General features: G+C 39.2%; 1 protein-coding gene across 1 annotated transcript in view; it reads right to left on the bottom strand.

Annotated features, from left to right (window-relative positions):
* Positions 1-205: 205 nt before the first annotated feature.
* Positions 206-27975, bottom strand: part of LOC133850155 (protein Star) — a 30922-nt gene continuing 3152 nt past the window's right edge. Inside the window, exons 2-5 of the mRNA XM_062286150.1 lie at positions 12531-13703; positions 1701-2224; positions 1469-1633; positions 206-1402 (exon numbers count right to left, since the gene is read on the bottom strand). Coding sequence (XP_062142134.1) covers positions 1166-1402; positions 1469-1633; positions 1701-2224; positions 12531-13560 — 1956 coding nt within the window. The 5' untranslated portion in view covers positions 13561-13703 and the 3' untranslated portion in view covers positions 206-1165. The remainder of the gene's footprint in view (positions 1403-1468; positions 1634-1700; positions 2225-12530; positions 13704-27975) is intronic.

Below are 27975 nucleotides of genomic sequence, written 5' to 3'. Positions count from 1 at the left end.
TAAAAATGTGCATGTGTGTGTGTGTGTGAGTTGATGTTGCTAATATATGGGATAATTGTTATTATTGAATGCTGCCTCGTTTCATATTTTTATATTTAATTTAATTGTTGTTCATTCTTAGTTGTAACTATGAGTATGAGATGAGTTTGAAAGCAGATTTTGCAATGAGTTTTCTTCTTTTTTTTTTATTTGCTTGTGTGTGTGATTGTATGTGTGTGTGTATGTGTATGAATGTGCTTGGTTTTGGTTCAATAATTTAATATAATTTAAATATGTTGCATTATGTTTTATGTTTATGTTTAGTTAGAGTTTTGTTGTCACTTATGGTTCACTAAATAAAGCATTCAATTTAACATAAACTTTGCATAGCTATACTTTATAGTTTATCGATTTGTATATAGCATATATATATGTATATAGTATTTGTGTAGTATATAGTATATCGTATAGGTAAATAGTCGTAATGCCTAATGGTCTAGCAAAGCAAAATTACAAATAATAGTCGCAATTGAATTTATACATACATGATCATGACAAGGGGTTGGGGGGTAGGTGCCTAAATTATTATAATTATTATTATTATATAAAGATAGATAGATGTATATATGTAGCATAGCTTATAGCAAGAATCATAATACCTCTTAGCTAGAGCTAGTTTTGGATATATATATTATCGTTTTCATAATAGATTTTGTGTATCGCTCTCTCAGACACAGCAAAGTAAATGGTATATATATATAATAATAATTATGGTAATATTAAACAATTTCGACACGGAGAAAAAAAAAAACTAAATTGAAAACGAAAAATATAAGTAGGGGGCAATAAATCGCTTTTGTAACACAAATAAACTTAGAAAGAAACTAATCGATACAATGTTGTGTGTTTGTATATCATAATGGGGGGTATACAGAATATGCTTGTATATAATATATAACATATATATCTATGTTGTATGTGTGTGTGTGTTTGTGTATATATAATAATTATCATTATAACATAAACGTGGCGTCGCGTTGAATTGTATTGAGTTGAGTTTCGTTTCATGTCGCGCTCTTGCTTGTTTTACTATCAAGTATTTTATTTATGTTTTTCCAGACTCTACAATTCGTTGTCGATGATGTTGTGGTTCTCGTTGTTGTTGACGTTGACGTTGCTGGTGTTGTTATTGCTGTGGCGTCTTGAGCAGCAGAATATCTTTTTTGCGCGCAAAACTATTGCTGTTGCCATTGATGCGCTGATAGAAATAGTTGCGTGCAATTTTACGCTGCAACCGATACGATTTGCTAGCCAGGAACTTGGTGATTCTCTGCTCGTAGTCGTACACATCTTCGTGATCCTCCAGCAAATGTATCGAGATGATTTCGATTTTGATTTTGTCAAACGGCAGCGTCTGCAAAATCTGCAAACATATATAAATGTAATTAGTTAAATGTTTAATTTAGTTTCTGAGATAGTAGAAACTTACCTCTAGCTCATGGCCTTGAACGCCCAGACTGAGCAGATCGTATTCGGTGCGCTCACATGCCAGCATGATTGTGTAGAGCGGAAAGCATTTCACTCGCGAATTGAACCACGATGTCTCCTCGTCATGCAAACTATTGATGCGCACATCCTCGTTGTGTATGGTAATCTATATAGAGTAATCGAAAATGGTTCATTAGAAATGTAATTTAACTTGAGTGTACTGCAAAACTCACCTCTTTGGGATAGGGATTGGGCGAGACACAGGCATGCACCACTTGCATGCGCTGCCGTTGCGCATTCTGTTTGCGCAACGCGAAATACCAACGTGGCTCTGGCTCCACCAGCACGCCCATCCAATTGAGCTGTTCGCTCAGCCAGGGCGCCGTTATCAGATGCGCCAATGGACCGCTCAGCGATTGGATGACCGCACCATTCATTTTGCCACCCACCAGATCGGACACCAGTTGAGCCAACTGATCGGCGACACTGTTGCTGTTGCTATTGCTATTGCTGTGAGTGTGACTGTGTGAGCTGCTGATGATGCTGCTGCTGTTGCCCGTGCCGGCGGTTGCAACTACTGATGCGGAGGATGAGGAGGTCATCTTGCCTGAGCTGGTGACGCCTTTGGCCATATACATGGGATACTTGTGCATATGGATCTGGCGCAGGAATGCAATAAGTGCGGGATCATCTTGGGCCACGCTGTTCAATTCGTAGTCGCGCGACATGTTCAGTCGAAATTGTTGATGTCGGATTTCTGCAAAAAGACGAGTTGAGAAAAACGATACAAGGAATTATTAGTAATCGCAGCCATAGGTATTGTTGCTCGACTGGGTAATTAGATTTAATTAAAACTTGTTGCACCACTGGACGCTGACCAACAACAACAACAGCAGCAGCAGCAGCTTCAGCTGATGTGGCACTTGCCACCGCCACTTGCCGCAGTCATGGCGTGCGCTGCATCCACTTCGTTGCGCTTCGTTGGCAATTTGTGGAAGCGCGCTGACCAGATTTGCATTGGCAAATTGAGTGCAGCTCAAGGAACGTCTTGGCAATGGAACTAAACACAACCATAAGCACTCATTGAACAATGTAATGTGCGCTTTTGATATTCATAACTCTCATTTGCCGCCATTAAATTTCGTTTCATTCAAGAAACGTTTTGGCAATAGAACAATACATCATATTCCCGGAACATTTTCATAATCTGACATTAGTTTTACAACGTTAAGTCATTGCAATCGATCAAGTTTATATTTATATATTCGTAGTGCAGATCAAGGAATGTCTTGGCAATGGAACTTAATACAAGCTTAAGCACTCATCGAAAAATTGCTGCCATTAAATTTCGCTTCATTCAAGAAACGAGTTGGCAATAGAACAATAAATCATATTCCCGGAACATTTCCATACTGACATTCGTTCAATAAAGATCAAGTTCACTTTATATTTATATATTCGTAGTGCAGATCAAGGAACGTCTTGGCAATGGAACTAAACACAAGCTTAAGCAGCACTCTTTGAACAATTGCTGCCATTAAATTTCGTTTTATTCAAGAAACGAGTTGGCAATAAAACAATAAATCATATTCCCGGAACATTTCCGTATTCTGACATTAGTTTTACAACGTTAAGTCATTGTAATCGATCAAGTTTATATTAGTATATTCCTAGCTCTAATTAACATTAGTAAAATTCCGTTTCATTTCAGAAATAGCTTTGCAAAAACTGTAGCATTACCACTAACAGCCTTCTGACATCAGTTTTTGCCAACGCCAAGTCATTCATATCGATCAAGTTTGCGTTATTCCATTTCAATCTCGTAAATTTCTTTGCTAATCATGCCCTGACTAATTGGCATAAGTTTCGCAGGAAAGTGAAAAGTGTGAGCAAAGTTTTTGCGAATCGAAGGTTAAATGCCATTGCCAACAGCAGCAGAAAATATAGCCAACAGCAAACCAAACGCCGCCAAGTTGACAGCGTCGACCTCACCTGACTCAAATGAGCCTTGAAACTATGCCAGACACAGACCCACAGAACAGGCCAAAAGCAGAGCAAAGCAGGCCGGCCGGTTGGTAGGCCCATAAAATATAATGAGTGCACGGCCTTTGATATTTAGCTCATGTGCCTCCACATCTCCTCCTCTTTTATTCACCATGTGTATACGATATGTGCTCTCATATATAGTAAGTGTATGTGATATATATAACGATTTGTTGTAGTTTACTTTTAGTGCCTCTCCATGTAACATTTATTTGCTTTTCACACTTTCCTTGCGCCAATTTCCACTTTTTGTTTCATTTTACACAACTATAACGCAAAAAAAACACACAACTGCTCGTAAAAGCCAAAAGAAATTAAAATATAAAATATACTTGGCAATTGTGGCAAGTGTTTGCGAAGCGAGAACTAGAGAAACAGAGAGAGAGAGAGACAGGTAAACAGATAAAGGGGTTAAAGAGGCGTGTCCAGTGGCGAATGCATGCCTGACAGACGAAGCGTGTCTGTGTCGCATCAATTTTGAGGTTAGGTACAAAGTGGCATGGAACACATCACGTAATTTCCATAAACTACAGGAATTTAAGTTTAAATTGCCATATTTTCATGGTGGAAGAACTACGATTTTTAATTTGATTGAAAAGAAAAAGTGATTTTTAAACATTTTAAGAATTTAGTATGTCTAAAGCGGGATTATACAGTATTTAAACCGCTTAATTCAATTTCTATTTGTTATCCAACACCAATGTTCAAAATATTTTATATGCAATAAAATTCTCTTTAAGATTTCATTAATCAAAACATATGGATAATTTATAGTCTTTGATCCTTTTTCCTATAACTTATCAATAATAAATCATATTGGAATTATTAATTTCATTTCATTAACGACACAGTCTCTTAAGTGTTCACCATTTGTTTATATTTACTTTTCAGCAATTGCTGTCATTTCATTTCTTTATCGAACTGTCTATTAAGTATAAACCATTAGTCGATATTTGCTTTGCAACACTTGCTGTCAACTCCAGTGTACTCGTGGCTTCACTCAGTGATTTTTCTAGGCCCCAGATCGACCCACTTAGATAAGGCTTGAATTGATTGAGTACGCCTTGGCGCTTACAGGCCAATAAATCAGCTTAGTGCGCGTTATATATTAACTGTTGGCACATGGCTGCCCCCCATGACATGGCTTTAGTAGTAACAATTTAGCGCTATGTAAACTATATTGCCGGTTATCACACAAAATACGCAAAAAGACAGAAAATAGACAACTAAACTGAGTTTAGCATGGAAACAAAGCATTTTGAATAGAGTCAAACAAGCAATTACACGAGTCTGGGGAGTCGTAGAAATCAATAATAAAAGTGGCAATAGAAATGAAATACACTCGGCAAAGCCAAACTGACGCAACTACAACTACAACTACAACTATAGCGGGACGTGAGGTCGGACGGAGGCCTGATGTTCTAAGGGGAGGCACACGCAATTCAGGGCACATTACACAACAAGGGTAACATTGCCCCGATATGCAAAAGGCAAATAAGAACACAGAGAAAAAAAAGGTTTTTATTTTACTTTTATTTTTTTAGTTTTCTGTTGATATGCCTACAATTTAGTTGTTCGTCTTGTTTGTTTGAAAATGTTCTTTATATTAAAAGAGGAACGACGCTTAAGCGCTCTCTTGTAATTGAAAATGCATAAAAGTTGTGTTGTCGCTTTTGTTGAGTTATTGAATAGGGCGTGGCTGCAACGGGGGCAACTTTGACTGACTGTCTCGACTCTACCCCTGAGACGACGAAGCGAAGCCCTCGCTGCCAGGCTGGGTAACTACTTTTTGGCCCGAGGGGGAGACGACGACGACATCAGTTTGAGTCTCAGTTCTTTAGTCTTTAAGTTGCCGCCGTCGCTTAACCGCAATTAAACGTTCCTCGAAATTATTTTTTCGGGCCTTGCCCCGTCAATTTGTCTTGCCGCCACCCTGACCGTTCGTTCAACGTGCCCCTTGTGCAAATTAGAAATGTCAGCTTTTTGACGCCGAAATTACTGCCGAGGCCCCGAGGCCAGATTCCTTCTTCTCAGCTGCTGCTGCACATTTTCGGGATTTACATATGCTCGCAATTTAACTGTTGTTCTCTGTGTTTTGTGGCGCACGCAGCTGTCATTGTTCCATTCCCATTTTATTCCCACCTCAATGCTGCTGGTAGACAAATCTATAAAGCATTCAGTTTAGCCTCTAATCGCCGTCAGTTTGTAATGCGATCTGAAATGGGCCCTAATAATAAACTCAACTCAACTCAAATCGACACAACGATAGTATCAGATTTCTACATCTAATAGTGGGCATAAATTTTCTTTTTTTCTGACTGTGTGGCTCTCCCTCACTCTGTGTTTTTGTCTCGTAAACTTGGCGCACTTTCCTTTCAAATTACAACGGCGGCGTTAATTAGTCCAAGTTTTCACTTGAGCATTTCGTTTCATTGCTGTCGCGTTACGTTTTTTTTTCATTCGTTCGGGGTCCAAATTACTAAATTGTCGCTGCTGTTTCGCCTAAACTAAATAGTTTTTGTGTTGCCATTTTTCCTCCATCTTCTTCTTTTACTTTTACGATCCCAATGCGCAACTGTTTCATATATACATTATAATAAACTTTATGGTCATTTTGCGACCGAAAAAGTTTATTTCTATTTGCTCGTTTTTTTTTTGTTTTTCGTTTTTGCCGAAATAAACTTGCGGCAGGGCGAGAAATATAGGCAAGACAATGCTTGGAGGTTGGGGCCCCCGATTCGCGATTGCCTTAAATGATAAACAATAGCGAGAGATTTCTAAAAACAGCGACAAAATTAACTTAAAATGGAGCATTTGAGTTTACGATATCGAGAGAGGCAAGCCAAACAATTTGAATAACAATCAGTCGGCGGGCGAGTAATTAAATTGTTGATGTGTTTCATTTCCGCTTGTACCTAACCTTAAATCGAACAGAAACCTCAGTAAATCGCATACGTAATTATGGCATGATCAAAAGCAGTAATTCCCTTGCTGGTTGGTTGTTTGCGTGTAGGGAACTCACACGTTGCAGTTGCACAGAAATTGCGCAATTGCTTGAGCACGTCAGTGGAGGGTTGCAAAATGGAAAGAAGAAAATACTCGTAAATATGATACCAAAATGCGGGTGACTCTTTGGGCCACGTTCCAAGCAAGCGGCGAGCCAAGTGCATGCTGTGATAATGCTCTTTGAGCTTTGCTTTTCACATTGAGCACTCGCTGCGCTTTCTTTCTGTGCTTGCTGCTCTCTGATCTCTATCTCTCTCGATAGTGCAACAACACAGAGCACACAGCGGGGGTGGCACTTTGAGCCACAAACAAGTGAAATTATGAATCACTGCGACATCCGGTGGGCAAAGAGGGAGGCAAAATATAAGTCGTAATACCCGATTGCTTAGATGGCAGGCGGCAAACGCAACGGGGGCGGAATTATCGGACAGTCGAACAGAGCAGAGAAGGGAACGGGAAAGGGGAATGAAACTCCACTGGCTGCGTGCTGCTTAACGGGAATTAAGTCATTACGACGTACGTGCATGCGAATGAATGTATGCTTGTATTAGTGTGATTGTCTCATTCGCTTGTAAATTTCAATTAAAGTTGCAATTTGCAAATTGTCACCCGTCTGTCGTGGCATACACAAATGTGGTGTAATCACCACAAGTGTGAAGATAATGCCTGCTTAACATGATTAATACAATGATTGTCGCACACCCGCAACACCCTCCACTCCCCTCCTCTCCTCTCTCTCTCACTCTCTCACCTAGAATCCTACAATTTCCCTCTTATCGCACTTGGCCCCCAAAAGGCAGACGCTGGCATGTCAACATGTTTACCTCAAAGCAGGCAGCAAAATGTGGCAATGTTTCAAGATTTGGGCTAATGCGATTTATGCTATCGATGTTGTTGTTGTTCACTCTGTACTTGGTAGCAGGTAAGGCTAATGACATTTGCCAGACGCTGCAGGCGAAATCGAGAATCGTGCAGATGCGCCACGCGATGTCAACAACAACGTGAAAAGCGGCAAACAACCATCGTTGGCGCCCCCAAAATAGGGAGAAAAAGAACAGACTGAAGTAAATGGGGCGTTGTCGCTGTCGCTATTGCCCACTGAGGCGTGCAGCGAGTCAAAGAGCAGTCAGACAGAGAGACAGACAGACTGTCTATATGGCCAATTGGTTTTATAGACGCGCCAAGGCGTTGATAAGTAGGCTACGCCAATGTGTGTCTATTATGGCCAACGGTGGAAAGGGAAATGCAATTGGGCTATCCTCATGTAACTCAGCTATTTGTGTGGATATAGAACTGAAAGTTGAGGGAATGTTGGTACAAGTTATTTATAGCTGAAAACTAGTTGCATGAAAAAGAATGGAATAGAAATAGAATAGTAATTGGAGCAATAAAACAATAGAAATTGGCATACTTTAGAAGTTAATCGTGTTCATGTGTTAAATGAGTCATAAAATATGTTTGGAAATGTTTGATGGGCAATTAATTATGTTAATACAAATTATTAATACATTTATTATTAACTTGTACAGGTGAAATATACTTAATAGTGCAAAAAGAATATAATATCTAAGAACAGTGTTAATTAAAGAACCGTTCCGTAAATATAAGTGCGTAAAACCATTATATAAAAAGAAATGAACTATTATACTGCATTTAATAACATGAGTAGACATCAAAGAACTCGGTTAATTGAAGAGCTATGAATGAACTATTTATTACGAACTCGGTTGAGGAGTCATCAAATTGAAATTATGTGTGTAAATATAACACGCAGAAAGAAATTAAATACCTTTGACTGACCGCAAAGAATTAGTTTAGTTGAAGAGCAAACAAGATGACATTTCGCATAGTAATAAAATGAAATAAATAACAAATACATTGAGTAATAACATTGACTAATAAATTCGTTCGTCATCAACTTCTATTGAAATACTTTTCACCTGCTGCAATTGCAGTTCTATTTAAATCGATGATTTAAAAACACATTTCCTTTGTGCCATTCTCCGGCGTATCAAGATAAAAAGAAATTGAGCAACTGATAAGCACTGATAAAGATAATGCCAGCTACAGTTGAAGTTGTGGAATGTGTGTTATTACGCTTTCATTTACTTTCATTGATCGAGACCGACACTCGAGCATATACCATTATCATGATCAAGAACTCTTCATCATCATGATCATGATCAAGTAGCGTTCAAAGCTGAAACGTGACATTTACAACGAGCACGGGGATTGTGTGTGTTGTGTGTGTGAGAGTGTTGTGCTCATAAAAAAGAGGCCGAGGGCGCGACATGAATGGTTGTAACAGCAGCAGCAGCAACAGCAGCAGCAACAATAGTAAGAAGAAGTGAAAGAGCAAGAGGAAGAAGCGCGTAGGCAAGCATAAAATAGTTTGGAATTTCATTCTGTAAAGTCATGACCATGCTGATGTTTGTTGGGAATGAAATTGGGAAGCAGAAGACAACAGACAGACAAGAGAACTCTGAGAAGACTTAAGACCTTTCGAAGCCGCCACAAGAATTTGTCACTTTAATAAGCGCATTTTCAGGTTTTTCTTTTATTTTTTATCATCAATGATTTGATAGAAATACCTTGGTATGTGCAGTCTGTTTTCCCAACATCTACACACGGCACAGAACGTGTTAGATTTATGTCTCTCCATTCCATTCGAGAATTTTGTGAAGAGCCCCGAGATGCTAAGAACGGCTTTTCGTTGGCCGGGCTAATTTATGCACTGCGTGCCCATTTGTATTATTATGGTTTATATACATTTATGAATCCGTTTGCTCGTATAAACCTAATAGAGTCATCAATGTGCCATAAAACCAGAGACTGGACGACGTCGACAACGGCAACGACAACGACAACGACAGCGACAGCAGCCAAAGAGCTGTCAGGCAGCCACCAAGCTGCCAACTTGTCAAGCCAAGTGGCAACTGCCACGCCCTATTTTAGCCAGTGCCAAGCCCAGTCTAGTCGACGTGGCGGCATTCAATAAAAAAATGAACAAAAATACACAGCACAAAAGTGGGTGGCAATCAGCTGACTGAATGATGGACAGACAAAAGGATGGATGGGAGGGACTTGCATCGACTCTGACTGCAATTTGGCACTGTCTTTATGGACTTTTAATTCGCTGCACAATTTGCATATATTTAATACTTAAAGACAAAGGCGCTGCGGAAGGAATCGATCGACTGCAGCGGCGGTAAAGGAAGCCACAGCAAAAAAAACAAGAGAGCAAAAGCAAAAAAAGCGAAAATTGTCAGCACTTGAGCGGAATTTAAAATGCACTTATTTTCCATCTGGTCACAGTGAAGCAAGTTGAATAGGAATGGAGTTAAAAATAAAAATATAATTATATAAAATATAATTGATTAAACCTTATAGATATAAACCATTTTTAATGAATGCAAAAATGTGCGGTATTCATTTTAAAATATACCAAATGAATATACCACAAAAATACTACAAACATGCCAAAGGTTACATTTGGTATATTGTTAGAGTACTGCATTCAAAATATACCAGTGTGAAAAATATACCAGATTGTCAGCCAAAGCAAATAAGTTTTTACCCATACAAACGTACTTCTTAGATAACTTCGTATTGGCTGTTGACACTGATCAAGAATATATAGCGTCGAAAATGCCTTCTTCTGATTTTAAATACATATCATGGAGGCACAAAGATACCCTTCTATCCTATAGGTAGCGGGTTTACAAATTATTGACAACTAAATATGAAATTAAATATTTGAATAGAGGGTAATTTCCTATAATATATAATAGTATTGATTTAGTTTAAGTAAATTGTCATTACACTATATTTGTATGCTTTTTGAGTCACAGTGCCAATGAGTTGAGGCTGCTTTACAGCTGCACACACAATGGATTGCCATTGATTTTTGGGTCTCTTTCAAGTACAGTGAAACTTGTTTTTTTACGCCCTTAGTCACATACGGAAAGGATGAGTCAGTCAGGCAGTCATTCAGTCCGTCAGTCAGTCATTCAGCTACTCAGTCAAAGAGTTGGCGTTGGCGATCCATCAGAGACATTCACGGAACCACTTGGCAACTTGGTTCGCATGGATTCGGAATAGGATGGGATGTGAGAGGAAGAGAGCCTCTCTCATCATATGCAAAACAATTTCGCTTGCAATCCGCTTTCATTGAGCAAAGAAATAAAAACGGCACAAATTAAGCAAATTTATTTTGCCTGCTTACTAAATAGAGACAACAGACTCGAGGCGAAATTTATCCACGTACAACGGCAACGGCGACAACGCGCAATAACAAAATATTTTAGCGAATTAAAAGAAAATTGCCTCATCCGACAGACAGACGACGACGACGACGACGAGGCTGAAGCTGTCTGGATATAATTTGGATGAATGACATAGTTGTAGTCGCTTAGTAGCTAGTCGAGATGTATTCAGCTAGTTTAAAATGCAAATCAACAATAGTTATGACTCAGAATGTAAGTAAAATCAACTATACAAGGTTCCTGTCTGAATGATTACTCAGCTTACAAGTAACTGCCTCAATAACTAACTAACTAACTAACTAGTTAGCTAAGTGGGTGGATGGTTCAATTTAAGCAAGGCTTTTGCTTAATTGAAGCAAATGTAATGCACAAAATATTTGTTGAGGAAACTCTGTGCCAAATTTCAGCATTACAGTTCTTATAATTGCTGAGAATTTGTTTAACATAAATTAAAACTTTCACAGCTTCAGTTCTAACTAAATGCCGCACATTTTTACAACTTTGATCATGCTATTCAAAATAAGTTTTCTAATTTGTTAGATTACCAAAATAGTGATAAGACCATTAGAATATCAGATAATTGGTTCAATTTAAATAAAAATTTTCACGGTTTTATACTGGTCTAATTGACGAATATCTTTACGACTCTATTCCAAAGAACTATTCTAATTTCAGAGATACCACTAAAAATGATAAAACCATAAAGATTAAGTACGCTAATTGAGTATATAAACTAATTAGACAAAGCGTAGTAAAAAGTTATATTATAACCATTATCTTTCAAGAATAATTAAAATTGTTTCTATCGCAATTATGAAGGTAGTATTTTCTCTATTCCATTTTCAGTCTATTCTGTTCTCTACTTATTAAACCTTTGCATTTGAGTACTCAGGTATTTGCAATTTCTAAGTTAATAAAAAGTAACAATTTATGTGATTTCTTAATTTATTTTTACGCTTAGAACAAATGTGAAATGCTGATAAGCTACGATTAGTTTTACTTCAGTTTTGCATACCCTCTAAAAATGTAACTATAATTCTCTATAACAAAGTAGTTTGTTATATTGATAAACTGAGTAACTTCTTGGTCGATTAAGTCAAGTAACTTGTTTCGCCAGCTTGACATCTTGGGCCCCTTGGAAGGCAGTACAACAGGCTGTGCTTTAGGCCATTCATCAAATGGCAAATTAGAAATTCTTTTGGCGTTGCAGCGGTGGCCTTTGTAGGAGGCACGTGTCGCCAACAACAACAGCAGCAACAGAAACAACGACAACGATAATGACGACAACATGAAGCGACAGCAGCTGCAACACAGCTCAGCTTGGCTGTTGCCAAGTGAGACGTCATCGACAACAAAGTTGTTTGCTTTGCATTCTCGTTGTTGTTGTTGTCGTTGTTGTTGACAGGAAGCGCCACTGCGCCAAAAAGAAATTAAAGAAGCGAACAGAGAGGAGACAAAAAAAATAAAAAAGCGAGACAAGATCTATGACAAAAGATGCGCCAAACTAAGCATAGAAGACACGACGCGTAAACTAATCTCAAAAGTGTGCCCCAGGAAAGGACAACATATCAGGCCAAAGGCAAAGACAGAGCCAAAGGCAAACACAGCCTACATCCGGTGCGAAGAAATTTAAATGAACCCATAAAAAACCAACTGATGATGAGACATATGCCAAAGATATCAAATTTATATCAGAAAAAGAGATAGAGAGAGAGGGAGAGAGAGAAAATGTGATAGATGTAGTCTCACCTGTCGTGTCCATGTAAACAATTAACGTGGCAAAGACGAACGCAAACGAGAGCAGGCACAAGGCAATGGGCAATAGTTGGCGATACGGCGATGGGCTAAGACGCGGATCGAGTTTCTTGCCTTTGCATGAGGAGGCGCCTCCACCTCCCCCTCCCAATCCGCCCGCTGATGCTGCTGCTGCGGCAGCAGCATGATGATGATGGTGATGGTGATGATGATGATGCTGCTGTTGCTGATGCTGCTTCTGCTTCTGATGTGGCTGGTGTGTGGCTCCCAATGTGGCTTTCGATTGCTTGTGGCAGCAATGCTGATGGCTGTGCTGCAGTTGCAGCTGCAACGGCGCCTGCCGCGTGGGCGTCGACAGCGGCGATGAGACTGTGCTGGCCGACGGTGAGCTAATCACACTGCTCAAATCACTCATCGAACCTGTTGTCGCTGCTGCTGCACCTGGTAATCCATCTGCGACGCCACCTCCGCCACGGTCCAGTTGCTGATGTGGCATTTGGCGACGTTTGTGACGCAGCTGCACATGATCCGTCTCATCGTAGCCGGTGTCTTTGGTTGTGGTTGTTGCTGTTGCTGTTGTGTTTGTGTTCGTTGCTTGCCTCACAATCTGCGCCCCAAAGTTGACATCGTCCACATCCTCGCACTCGATGTCATCATCATCGTCCACGGCCGCCAAATTTGTTCGCGCCGCTGGCGTTTTTCCCATTCCCATTCCCATTGCTGCACTTCCTCCTTGTGCTGCTGCTGCCTCCAGAGCTGCTCCTAATCCCGTTGTGCTTGCAGCTGTCCCTGTTGGTGTTGTGGCTGTTGTTGTGGCTGCTGCTGTTGTGGAGGCGGCGGTTGCGGTTGCGGCTGCTGCTGCCGCAGCTTTCGTTGATGCCACAAGCGCCGCACAGCTTCGGCTTAGTGTGTACTTTTTGGGCGTGGCCTTCCGCCTTCCGCTGTTGGCGTTGCTCGAGCTGCTCGGCGCTGCCAGCTGCTCAGCGGCCAGCGCTGGATGCGCTGAATACACTTGCTGTGACATTGTGTTTTGCTATCTCCCAAGATCCTCTCTCTCTCTAATGATGTCTTCGTCTCCTTCTCCTTCAGACTGTGACTCGTCCTTTGGCTGCTGCTCCTACTCCTGCTGTTGCTAATGCCGCGTCTTCTGCATCCTGGCAACCACAACTGCAAAAGGAAAGAACGAAAGAAAATCCAATTAGTTTTGTGTGCGTGCAATTTACAAATGCTAAATGGCAATGCAAATGCCAGCAGATTGTCTAAAAAATACCCAGTAATGTTGTAGCATAAAGAGGAGAATATAAATTTATGCAACATTCTGATATTTTAAAAATACTGTTCAATACTGTTCATTGTTCAATTTTGCACTCTCCAAAGAGAATCATTTAAAATACTGAATGGAAAAGAATAAACTAAAATACCAAATGAAAAATGATAAGTTAGAATACTAAAACAATCGCAACTCTTGTATAAAATACCAAACTTCAATTGAGATGAACTTTCTTGAGTTAATTTCACATTACTATTAATTTCAGTCGTATTGAGCAAAAAATAAAATGCTAAATCGAAAAGAAAAGATAACTTAAAAATACTAAATTAGTGGTAATATATAAAAAATATCGAACTTTCTTGAATTAACTCGAATATGTTCATTAATTTCCCACCACAAAATTATTTCCACTTCCTATAAATTCCCTTGTATTTCCTACTTCATAAACCCAATGCTACAGGGTATAAAAACTAATTTCGAAAAGTGCATTGAACTGCGATCTTCCGTCGAATTCAGCATCCTTCGAGCACACACTACACACCACATTTCTTTGGTCTTTGGTAATCTTTTGTTTGCTGTCTGGCTGTCTGAACTCATTTGCTGTTTTATGAATAGGCAAAAATACATTCCAAAAACGAGACTGAGACTGAGACGGACACGGAGAAGAAGCACAAAACTCAAAACTCGTAACCGAAAAAACTCCAACTCCAACTCCAAACTCAACAATAACAACAACAACAACGAGAAGAAAAAAGAGAGGCCCAAGAGCAAAAGTCGTCGCCGGCGAAGACTCAAAAGAAATTGAATACAAAAACTGCACCACCTGTCAAAAATCGAGCGACTGCCGCCAGACGGTGAAGGAACAGCAGCAGCAGCAGCAGTCGAAGCAACAGCAGCTCGATGTCTTTAAGTAGTCTGAAGAGAGAGAGAAAAAAAGAGAGGGCGAGAGTGGAAGGGAGACACAACGAGGCGATTGCTAAAGAATTTCAACAACGACGCGCGGTATTTTGTGAACCAAATTAAAAAAGACACAGAGCCAGGGCAGCCAGAGAGAGAGCAGACACCGTGAGGGGGAAGCGAGCGAGCGAGAGGCATTGCAGCGAGGCATGAGAATTATAAATGGAAAACATTGACGCGCACAAGGGCAGCACGAAGAGGGGGGGGGGAAAGCAAAGCCAAGCTGCTGCTGCTGTTGTTGGAGGAGCCAAAAGGTGGAGGTGGAGAACAAGGCAAGAGTGAGACGGGTGTAAAGTGCTGCCAGTACTCGCTATGTACTCGATACTCCGCGACTCGAGAGTACTTTGCGTTTGCGCCTGCGCAACAGTGCGAGCGAGATGGCATGCACCGAGTGTGCGAGCGAGACAACGCAATGAGTTCATCAACTGGCAGCAGATGTTTTTCCAATGTTTGGGCGGCTGTTGATCGCGTTTTTTTTTCCTTCTTTTTCTCTTCATTTTTTCGTTGTTGTTGTTGTTTTTCTTGTTTGCCTTCTCTCTGTTGTTCTGCTGTTATTCATTGCAGTTGCTGTCTGCTTCTCGTTTTTTGCTTTATGAACCATAACGTCGTCTCTTCGTGGTCTCCTTTCTCAAGCGGGGCTGCGCTTAGGGCAAGGCTGACCATTGCTTGTACCTCAGTCCTCAGTTCTCAGTCCCTCATCATTTTCAGCCCGCAAGCCATTTGTGCATTCATTTGATCATTACGCGTGCTCTGGCCTGAGCTCCTGGAGGAGCTCCCAGTTCCCTCCTATACATATATGTTTTGATTTGCTCGCTTGGAATTTATTGAAACATATCCACAAAAGCCCCTTCGGCAGAGACCTGTGATTAAATGCAATGTTGCAGCCTTTTTTTTAAACGATATGGTTCTTGGAATGCACGCTGAACTCTGAATGAATGCAATATTATTTTGCTTGTTACCATCTTGAAAGTGAATTTAGACAGATAATCGAAGCAGCGACTAACACTACCTTTAACATCGATAGAAGCATCTGTTATTAAGCCATTAAAATTGACTACTCGCTATGTAATTGTTGCTCAATTCATAAATCTTCTTTGCAAAGGATTATTATACAATTTATTTGCAATTAAATTCGACTTAAAAAATCTTGAACAGAACCTCAATATCTCTTAAAAGGAATATTCTCTTTTGAGGATGCAATATTAAGTTATCAGTAACAAAAATAATGTAATTTTGCATGAATATCTTATTTCATTAGTGACGGCATCATTTTTATGACATGCCTGAATTGAAACCATGAATTTGATAAAATGTTTACTCATATTTTATTTAAGTCTGACGAAATAATTTCATAAATGTGATAAAAGTATTTACTCAAAGTTTCCTGTCTTTCATCTTATGAAACGCTAAAGTTAGCGCAAAGATCCGCCCAACATGACTCATCCTCAATTGCATTATTAAATAAATAATCCAAATTAATTAATTCGAAAAAAGCTGCACTTTCGCTTTTTAAAAATTCAAATTCATTAATGGGTAAATCACAACATCTCCAAAAAAAAAAAAGAGAGCACAAATAAAAACAAAACAATTGTTTACATTATTATTTTTTCGATGCAATTATTGGGAATGGTCGGGTGGAAAAATAAATGCATTTTACTTGTGTGGCGCAAGTTGCATTTTCACGGTTTACATTTTCAATTTGAGTTTTTATGGGATTTTGATTGGAAATACACAATACAGAAAAACGCTCTTAATGGGCTTTTAATTTAGTAATTAGTTTGCTGGCATTCGATTTGTTTAAGAGAGATCACACACAATAAACTCGCAAGTTGCAGTCGAGTAAAAAGTATCTCATGGATACCCTCAACACACACACACACACACAGATACAACAAAAGGCGTGTGATTTACGGCCATGTCGCACAGCGCATAAAATCGATCGATTAAAACTGGAGAGAATCTCGCTGTCTATGTGTGTTGTGTTGTCTTTTTTTGTGTATGTGTCTGTGTGTGTGTGTTGTGTGTTGCGGCGTCGCTTTCATTGAAGTTTATTTTTTATTCTCCTCTTTTTGTTTCTGCTGTCGCTTTATTGTCTGCTGCATGTCTGGTGAAAATTGTGCGACATGCGAAAGAGATTTGGTGACAGCGGCGCCACCTCGAGACACAATGTTTGCGGAGTGGAAGCGCTATAAGATGATGATTTATTTCCCCAATTCACAAGTGATAAACAACAGCTAAAAGTGTGACCACAAATCAGTGAAAGGAAATAAATAAATGGTACTTGGGAATCCTTCAAAGATTTATAGTGTTTTGTTACTGTTTTTTAAAGGGAAATAGATTGTAAGAGTTTCCTCTTAAAATATTCTAGGAAGCTTTAAGGATTTCTTAACTTCATAAGAGAAATTGTAGTTGGATTTCTTAACTTTAGATTGCCAATTATGAAGCGAAACTCTTTTAACTTTTATATTGTATCATTTTATGAAACACCAGATATATTTGTAGCCATAAAAGAAACTATTATTAAGACGTTTACAGAGTAAGACCCATTAAGGGTATTTAGCATGTAGGTAATACTTATGTATGCCCTTGCACACGTCTTTGCCATATTATTATTTCGCAATTAACCCTTTGCCCTAGGGGCATTAAGCACGCTAAGAAAAAGGAGGCATATTTAAGAGTGAGCCATATCATCTTTGATACTGTTTTTTAAGACGTGAAACGATAGCAATTTCCAGATGCGGTGCGACATATTTTGCGCGCAGACTTCCAAGAACTCTGCTAGCCAAGCGAACTAAACAAACACAGTCAAGACAGGGGAGGAGGGAGGAGGCAGGAGGGAGCAGCGAGGAGCAAAGGAATCAAGCAGGGAGAGAGACTGAGAAACTGGGCAAACCAACAACATGTTGTCGAGTTGTGGCCACAACTAGCCAACATACCACACAAACAATGTTTTGCGGTTAATGATCGTGCGACGACCAACGTTTCAAATGTAACAACAACAACAACACAAAAAACAGCAACCAAGGGGAAAAGAGCAAAAGAACGAGAGAGAGAGAAAGGGAGAGAGACTGAGCTTAGAGAACGGCACAAGACATTTTGATAAACATTTACAAACGCACTGAGGCAGAAACTTCATAGCTACATCCCAAACAACAACGACACGAGGTAAGAGCCACAACAGCAACAACAACAGCCATCTAGAAGAAAAAAAGAGGAATACGATGACAGGCGGCCAAGTAAGAAAAGAAGAACAAGAAGTCTGGCAGTAGAATATGCTACGCTTTTAACCATATGGTTTATTTATACAACAACAACAACATGAAAAGAGGCAACAGCAGCAACTCGACACACAGTGGTAACACAACAAAGTGGCAGACAATAAAAATGCAATTCTGAAAAACCTACAACCAACAACCACAACAACAACAACAACTGTGCAACAACTATCGGGTACGAAACAACGTTGCTTGGAATTTTGCTGCTACGTTTTCTTCACTTGCTTGTAAAACGGGGGCCCATTGGATGATGTTGTGTTTGGTTATTTTAACCTGGCCACAGTTGCCAAATGCGAGGGGAGTTCAAACTGTTCATCACTTTTCAGCATACATTTAATGTAGAAATAAAAAATATCAACATCTTAGCATCTTAGTCTAAAAAGTCAAATTTTATTCTAGAAAATGTCTAATTTGTAAATAATATACATTTTTGTTATCCTCAAATATCTTAAAATGGGTACAAATTAGATATTTTATAAATAAAATATAAATATATATATATATATAAATATAAAAGAATCAAGATTGGGTCTTTCAAAATTTTACATAGAAAGTGATATAAAAAACTAGCAATCAAAGAAGATAATCAACATCTATTACTATTTTTGTAAATTTGTAAGTTGTAAGCATGTTGATGTGTTTTTTTAGAAAACAATCATTGAATATTATTTAAAAAATTAAAAATGTATTTTAAATTAAAATAATACAAAATAGAAAAAAATAATTAGTAATAAAAATAATAAATAAATTTGTTAACCTTTCTTGTATTATTTCTTACATTATTTTTATTATTGATATTGAATTCATAATTTTCTTTACTATTATCGTAAGCACTTATCAAAAACACCTCGCAGCTGACCAGTCACCACTAAAAAGCTGTTGAAATTTACCGATTGTGGCAATTATTTAGTAGACACATTTGTAACCGTCCCATACACGCATTCGTATTCTTGACCCTCAGCTACATTTATATAGAAGTTCCCCCACAGACTGCAAAACCCAGCGAGTGACCTGAGCGAATGTGCTAATGAAAAAATTGCACTGGACGGTAAGTTAAGAAGGCATTTCGAAAATTTATTGGTAACAAAAAAATAAGGCATAAAAAGAAGAAAACAAAAGACCAACCAGCAAGAACAAGTGAAATGTGTAGCATATGCTGTCTGCATTCAGTTGCAGTAAAGAAAAAAAAAGGGAGTGAGAAGGGCGCTGAAACTGTTTGGTAACTAAGTGTGCTGTGTGGTCGTCGGTTGGTCGTTTAAGAGGTGACTACAACGACAGCAGCAGCAACAGCAGCAGCAACGTCTTCCTCTTCTTCTTATTGTCGGTTATCTGCCTTGTTTATCAGAGCGTCGACGACGGCGACGCGTCGTTTAATTGTTTGAGCTGTAGGCGACGCCTCGACTTGCCTCACTTTTGTAGGAGTTGCAACAGCGACAGCAGAGTGCATCAACAGCAGCAGTGAAAGAAGAAGAAAAAACACAGTTATTTCGAGTAAAATTAGCACGAGTAACTGGCGAGTTGCCAGAATTGCCACCATGACAGAATCTAGGGTAACCCCCTCACTCGCCAAATTGCAAATGTGTCTACGGCTGCGCTGCTATTTTATTGCCTTTGCATGTTCACACAATTTATTACCAAAAACACAAACAAAAAAAAAAACACAATATATATTGTATAAAGAGGAAGGAAGGCATAGACTAGGGCGGCATATAGATTATGCATATATATACAGACATATATTGAGTATAGTAGTTCCCGAGTCCCGACAGCTGGCGTGTGCCCAACAAAAAAAAAAAGAAACAAGCTAAAGGAAATGGAAAACCGCGAAACCGGGACTTTTAAGACGTTGCCAGTCTGGCAGAAAATTCCTATTCCACCGTTGCACATTCTGCATGCGACATTTGCCAAGTCGGTTGGTCTGATTTTCCCCATATCTCATTCATTTTTCAACTCCTGTTTCGCGTCTAGTAAATCAAATCGGGCAGGCTTCGCTTATCTTAATGAGTAGTTGACGTGTTTGCATGCCAATTCCACACACAGTGCCTCACAAATATTTGCCGCAAACCAATTCAACAAAAAAAAAAAAATGGCGCAGATGGGCAAATAAAATTTATGGCCAAAGCCGCAAAATTTGTGGGTGGGTCTCAGTCAATAAAGTAAGAAATGTGGCTAGTCAATTTGGCAAATTGCGTCATAAAGTTTTTTGTTTTCTGCATTCTGACGCATTAAACAGAAGTAGAAGAGGGCAGCTTTTAACACAATTAACTCAAGAATTGCAGTCGAAAAACAACAGTCATAAAACTTAATGTTGTTATAATAAATTGCTTTAGTTTCACAACTCGCATTTGCATTTAATTAGTGCAGCTCATCGCAAATTATTGTTTTGCAACCCAAAAAAAAAAAAAACAAAGTTGAGCCTTTTAATATTGTGTAATTTGGTTAATAACTGCTACATTTTTGTTATCTGCCTCAACTGATCATTAAGTGGCAGCATAATGTTGCCGATGTTGTTGTTGCTGCATTCGATCGGCAATTACGCAACCTGCACAACCTCCTGGGGCATGTGGAGCAATTAAATTGTAATATTCCGCTGGCCAACAACATTGTTGGGAATGAATGTCCAGCGCTTTCATGGAAAAAGAACGTTATAATAATCTTTTACCACCCAGCATAACAACAACAACATAAATCACGTACCATTGACGTGACTGCAGTCAAGCAAAGCTCAATGAAGCTGGTCACACAGCAACCGCAGTAGCAGCCACAGTGCTGCCAACTTATCTGGCCTGAAGACCGCAATATCAGCAGAACAAAAAGGTTTACGAAAAGATATCTAAAATATTTTCTAAATTATCTTAGACAATTTACAAGGAAATTAATGGCCTAAATCGAAACTTTCAATAAGTATTAAAATAATTCTTATAAAAATCAAATATATATTTTTATTTGCAAAACTTTTAGATTTGATAATTAAATTTAAAAAAAAGTCAACGGAAATTTACTTCTAATTTGTATTCATTAACATAAATAGTTATGTATACAAAGTTGTCTAAAAATAAATATAAGTTAAAACTCTAAATCTAGCGCAAAATAGCTAAATTGTCAGCACTGCAACAACAGCAGAATGTGAAAGAGACGCGTAATGAGCAACACGCACAAAATGAATAGAAATGGAAATGGATCAAGAGCACAGCAAAATGCAACAGATACAGAACAGAAGTTGAAGGAGAGTGCAGCGAAGAGAGAACAGCAAAAACAACAACAACGACAACTGCACACAGGTCAAGCAGGTACAAAAATGCAACAAGCGTTCGTTCGCTCGGCTGATTAGAAAGAGTGCAATGTGCGTGCTCACACACACACACACACGCAGCCACTCTCCCGCTCTCCCATTGCACATGTGTGTGTGTTAGTGTTGAAAACATAAACAATATTTGATGGCTGCGGCGTCAGCGTCGTCGTCGTCGGCTGCTGCTGTTGCTTCTTGTGTGTCTACACATGCATGACGAATGCAAGAGCAGCCAAGTCAGTGAGTGAGCAAGACGGAGAATGGGCGAGCATAATAGTTCACTTAATCAGGATTCAGCAGATTTAACAACGAAGACGACGGCACATTTATCAAAAAGGCAGCATCAGGCACTGAGAGTGAGACGGAGCGAGCAAATTGGCCTAGCCAAGAAGATAATAGACAAATTGTTGCTTTTCAAGAGCGTGATCATGTTGCCCTCCTCTCCTCTCCACTCCTCTCTTCTCCTCTTTGGCATTTAGTTGCCCGTTTTGCCGCTGATAAGCAGCCAGCAGCAGTTTGAGGGCTAAGTACATGCGGGCTGAGCTGAGCTGTCTGTCCATTTAGGCAGGTGAAAAATGAAAATTGAGATTATGCTAACGAAGAAGAAGAAACAGACTCCGACTTCAACTCCTCAAACACATGTCGCTGTTTTGCTGAGCAAACGGAAGACGATTGTTGTTGCTTTATGCATGAATGAGATGGAGGGAAAACTCAAGTGGAAATTTTTCATCAGGATGAGGATGTGTTTTTTTTTTCTTCTGTTCTTTTCCTACTTCTACTTGTTGTGCATATGTTTTGTTTGCAACACGTTCACGTGGCAACAACACAAAGGGCACTGTTGTCAGATTTCACAATGACAATTCAGATTCATTCATTTGTTATTTAGTTTTTCCCAAAAACAAAATACTGCTCAAGGGATTGCTCAGATTGCAAAAGGGAATTAAGTCTGAAATTGCTGGGAATTCTATTCAGCCAGATCATCTAGACAAGATCAAGTGAGAAGTTTGGCAACGCCGCCAAAAAGCAACAGCTGCTCTTTTTTTGATTTTTATCTGATAGTAATAATTTAATAATCACTTGAGAGAGAGAGAGAGAGAGAGAAAGGAATTTAATTAGAGAATATTAAAAGAGCCGCAAACCGATTTTGTGATTAATAAAATTGAAGTTATCAACCCCGTAGCAGGTATTTTGCTAGCTCATCCCCCGTATGATGTTGAATAAGCAACCCCACGCTCCATAACTGTACTTGTGTGGTCGCCATTTTGTTGTATGTAAGCTTGCCTGCTTGCTTGCTTGCAACGCGCTTCGGTCGCATGCCTCGCATAATTCGTTAAAGCGCCACAAAACGCAAGCTTGCAACAACAAATGCCAATAAATGTCAGAGAAGTCCTCGACTTCGCAACGTCGCTGGCAGTCCGTGTCAATAAATCGAAATATAAACTCAATTTACGAAATTGAAATTGAAGCAGAGGGTTAAACGATGACAATGCACATGGCGTCGCACCTGCGCACCTTCGCATCGTTACAAATATCGTGTGTTGTCCTGCCCTCAAGATCTGGGGTCCCGGGTTTCGACTTTTGTCTTGGACACAACACAAATTTTTTCGAATTTGGGGTTAGTCAATGTGCAAATCAGTGTGAGGGGTTGAGTGGAACGCTTTGGCAATGGAACACACACGAAAACCAAAGCCAAGAAGGTGTGTGACCTTTTTTGTCGTCATTTCTTCCTCTTTTTTATATTTTCTGTGTGTTTCTTTTTTTATGTTGAACGTTGACGTGTGCGAAACATTAAGACAACAAAGGCAACAACAATAATGAAATGGAATCGACAACAACAACAACAGTAACAACAAATACATCAGAGGCATGACTGCGAAATTCGCATAAGAGTCTGAGAAAAAGTAAAACGGTTTTACGAACGGATTACAACAGAGCGCGCCCCGAATGTCTGCAACTTTTTAGATACCCTATAAAACGAGATAGTAGAGGGAATGTTTGACTTTCCCAAGTGTAAGAGAGTAAAATGAATCAAATTAATAAATCCAAAATTAGTTGAATAACAGTACAATAATTGAATTGAATTAACCATAAAACCTGATATAGATTTGACTTCTAAACTTTTCTCTCTCAAAAAGTTTCCTCCCTCAACAAGGGCATTTCAAAGTTGATCAAACATATTTCGCTTTTGCAACCATTTTGTTGGATTGTTTGGCTTTAACCCGTTCCCTGCTGCATGATGAGCAAATCCGCGGCACGTGCGTTCCCTTTTACTTGGCTTATAGCCTGGGTCAAGTTATGGTGTGGGCGTAATTAGTGGTTAGTCTCAGCTTTATATCCATATATCGTGTATGCCATATATACTACTACTATAGTATATGCAAGCAGGTCGTGTCTGCCACCGGGCGGCACCTTAATTTGCCGAAATAATTGCGTTGCCCTGCGGCGTTTGTTTATCAATTGTTGTTGTTGTTGTTGTGGCATGCCACACACCAAAAAATAAATGAGAGCGCATTGAACCCGAAACTGTAACCAACTGATGTGGCTTTAAGCCGTGAGTGGTTGAGGTTCTGAATCCTCCTGTTGCAAGTAGAGTGTGAGTTTCGACTTGGAGTGTTGTTGTGTGTTGTGTTTTTATTGTGTGTGTAGCCAAGCGGCGCATGTGCAGCCGCTTGTTGCAGGAAGCCAACAAATTACGCCACAGACAGACCGACAGATTAGAGAGACACAACGTCATTGTCATCGTCAACATCGTCATCATGGTCATCATCCTCATCCTCAGGTGCTAGACAAATGATTGAGCTGCGGCAATTTAGTTCAACTGCCAGCCATGACACATTTTACGGGGCGCCTTTTCTGGAGCGCAACGCTGCACGTTCCCCTTTCCCTCTCATCTTCCCCCCTCCCCAACTCTTTCTCTCTGTAGAACGCGCTTCTAATTGAAAAAAAAAGAAAAAACAAGCTGACAAAATGGCGGCTGGCGTTTTAATTGATTCAACTGTACTAACGGCACATTCTCAAGTACTCTCGACTTATTCTGCGACCGTCTCTTAACTGCTCTTAACTATTTTCCACACCTCAAACTATCTTTATTTTTTCCACTCGGCTTTGGCTTCCATGCAGAGAGCTCGATTTAAATGTCGTCGTTTTGTGCTTTGTCATTGTCATTGTCGTATTATATGATTTGAGTGTTTTATTTTATCTTTACAAACTTGATTTACCCCTATCCCCTGTTCCCCTGTCCCCCCCCGTCTCCACTCACCCGCCATCATTTCTTATCCATCTTGGGAAGTTGTTAAAGTTTTGTTCAAGAAGAAAATACAGAGAAGAAAAAAAAATACACAGAGCTGAGAAAACTTTTGCGCTGTCTTTTTTGACTGCTTCTTCCGACACACACACACACACCTTTACATGTGGTTGTTGTTGTTGTCGCTGTTGTTGTTATTGTGTTGGTTCTGTTTCTGTTTTTGTTTTGGCAGCCTACAAAAACTTCTTTGGCTTTGACTTGGTTGAGAAGTTTTGTGGTCTAGAAAACGAAAAACGAAAAAAAAATAAAACTTGTAACCACAAAAAAGTTTAAATTTCAAAGGCAAGTTTGATTCTTTCTTCTGCTTCAGCTGCCTCTGCTGCTGCTGCTGCTGCTTCTTCTTCTTCTTAAGTTTCTTTTTCTTCTTCTTGGATATCATTTCGTTTTTGGTTTCGGTTTTGGGTTTTGGAACCGTGTGGCATTGTTATAATTATGGGAATTCTTATTGTGGTTTCTCACTTTGTGTGGTTTTTCGACAGCGCAATTTTTTCGAAGAAGGGGCCAACTGGAGAGGTGGGGAGGGGAAACTGGTTTACAACCCAACGACTGCCAGACGAAGATAAAGCTCTTTTGGGAAATAGTGCTTCGAGTATAGTTCAGTGATGCAGCAGTCAAGGCGAATACTCACATCTATCACTCAAAAGCAACTGCAAATTGTGCATTCCACCGAATGGAAAATGGAAACCGACAAATGGAAATGGAAATGGGAAGAAGACGAAGCCGAAGCCGAAACCAAAGAAGAAGAGGAGAGCGTCAAAATAACAATGTTTACATAAGCGGCAAACTGCCAGAATTTTGTGGGGCAAGATCGGTCGTCAGACATTGTTTATAATAGCAATAGTGCATCCATCTACGAGGGCAGTTCATAGAGTTTTATATCGACTAACCGAATGTTTATCCTCACAGCTGCAGTCAAATAAATTTGATCTTTTTATTACGTTGTGGGACAGCTTCAAGGAGATGCATTTCAGATAAATATAAATATAATTTAAGTGGTTTAAAATTGATGTAATCAATGTAAAACTTATGAGAGCTGAACAGTGAAGTATTGTTTACAAGAAAATAAAGTAAACTCTTCTCAAAATATAAACTCAAAATGAAAACAACTGAAATTGAAACAAATAATCTTCAGAATAATGCAAATTGAAATCTGATAGAAAATAAAGTAAAATATCCTAAAAATGAAATAAAGCCAAAATCTATTAAAATATGTTGTGTTTTAAAATCTTTTAATATTCAGGAAAACTGTTAAAAATTCTATTTCCCTTCCCGAAAATAAGGTATAAACTACATTCTATCTAAACTTCAATCTAATTCCATTTATTGCCAATTTTTCAATGTTTATTTACATGCTCAGCACATTCTTGTAGCCTGGGGTTTTATTTGTGATTGCAAAGAATAACAAGAATGCATCATCATGTTTTTTTTTTTCATTTTAGTTTTGGCTAAAAGCAAACCCAAACAATGCGCATTGAGTTAGCTGTAAACTATAAAACTCATGACTTATCATCCAATTTAAAAGGTATACCGTCATCTAAGTAGAAGAACGCCCCCATTCCCCAGACCCCAGTCTAGAGTCTACAGTCTACAGTGATGACTGTGGGTGGTGGACTCGCTCAGTCATAACATACTGCGCCAATATTTACACAACATTGATGGACATATTCAACATGTTTACCTATTTTGTATTTTGTATTTTTGTTGTGTATTTGTGCCTGCCGGCTTTTCTCTAGTTCTATTTTCTACGCTCTTCTTTTCTTCTTAATTTTATTTTATTTTTTAAGCTATTTATAACTGGCATACTAATTTGTAATTTGTTTAATGATTCACTTAGCGCACATATTTTATGAACTGTGGGAATTTGGAGCGTCACCAGACAGACATCCAGTTAACTCCCCCAGCCAATCCTATCTCAGGTATTTCCACACTATCTATTGTGTATTGAATTGTTGACCCAAGCAGTTAGGCAATAAGTCGACAGACATTCCACCTGATAAGATTACTTCCAAGAACTGGCGAGTTCATAAATAAAATGCACAACAACTTGGCGTATACTTAATATTTCTATCAATTAGGGTTAAGCACTGTTCATTAGCTGCAGCTCGGAAATCAATTGTGACGTCACTAGAGATCACGAGATCGACAAGAGATCAGTTCAGTTCAGTACAACTTAAGGCACATTTGTACTTGGATTTGTTTATAGCGTAGCCTCATTCATTGATCCATTCATGAGTGCTTTCGCTGAGTTATTGCAAATCAAAACAAATGTCTACATTATTCGCAATTAACGCGCCCATTAATAACAATTTATTGGATTATGAAAATGTGTCTAGACTCTAAATTTAACCACACGAAATTCTCACGAAATATGCACACGGCAAATCATTTTTTATTTTTGTGAACTAAGAAAGGTAAACAATGAAATTGAAAAATGATAAATGGAAAATGCTTATAGCGGGTAGCCACTGTGGCTTAGTCTATTATTTTGATCTTGCACTGGAATCTTCTGCGCTTATTTACGAATATTGACGAAAGATAAAAGCACAAAACTGATGACTCAAATGTTACCTACTTTCAATAACTTTTGCTGGCGTCAACGCCAAAAATGTTTAGCCTACAAAACGAGAAGAAAAAAGTGCGGCCAACAGCAGCAGCCCCCGATTGACAACTGTAAAACATGACCAAGTATGTAGGAATTATACGATGACTATTTTGCATAGGCAAATGACGTAAGCCTCACACGGGAGCCACACAGGAGGAGGCCACAAAGTAGTTGAAGAAAAACAGAAACAACAACAATTTGGCGCATTGAACGCAGAATTTACAGACAGACAACAACGGCATGATTTATTAGCGACAAACATTTGCGAAATTACAGCTCAAGTTTTAATGGCAGAGGCGCACCCACACACACAAACACATAGACAGCGAGAGCAAGAGAGCGCAGAGAGACAAACCAGATATTGTACGTAACGTAAACTCAACGTAAGCAAGTCTGTTGGTGCCCCTCTCTGTCTCTTTTCCACGCTCTTACGATCACTCATCAATCAAATTGGGTTCCGGCTTGGCTTTCAATTGATCAATGATCAATGCAAAATCGTTTTCGTTTTGTCTCGTAACGTAAGCTCGACGTAAACGGCAAGGTCGTTGTTTTCATTCACAAATCCCAATTGGGTTCCGCTTTGATTTAAAACCAGACCAGCGGGAGTAAGCGAGAGGGCAGATGCAATGCAAATTTCGCATGTTTTATTATTTATTAATAGTTCTCTCTCACTTCGCTCGTTCTATTGCTTCGCTATCTCTCGCTGCACGTGCTTACGACAGCAACAACAACAATGTGAACG

This window comes from Drosophila sulfurigaster, chromosome 2L (assembly GCF_023558435.1).
Source record: "Drosophila sulfurigaster albostrigata strain 15112-1811.04 chromosome 2L, ASM2355843v2, whole genome shotgun sequence".
Lineage (NCBI taxonomy): Eukaryota > Metazoa > Arthropoda > Insecta > Diptera > Drosophilidae > Drosophila > Drosophila sulfurigaster.
The sequence above is the reverse complement of the archived record's forward strand: the minus strand, read 5'-3'. Positions and strand labels throughout refer to the sequence as shown.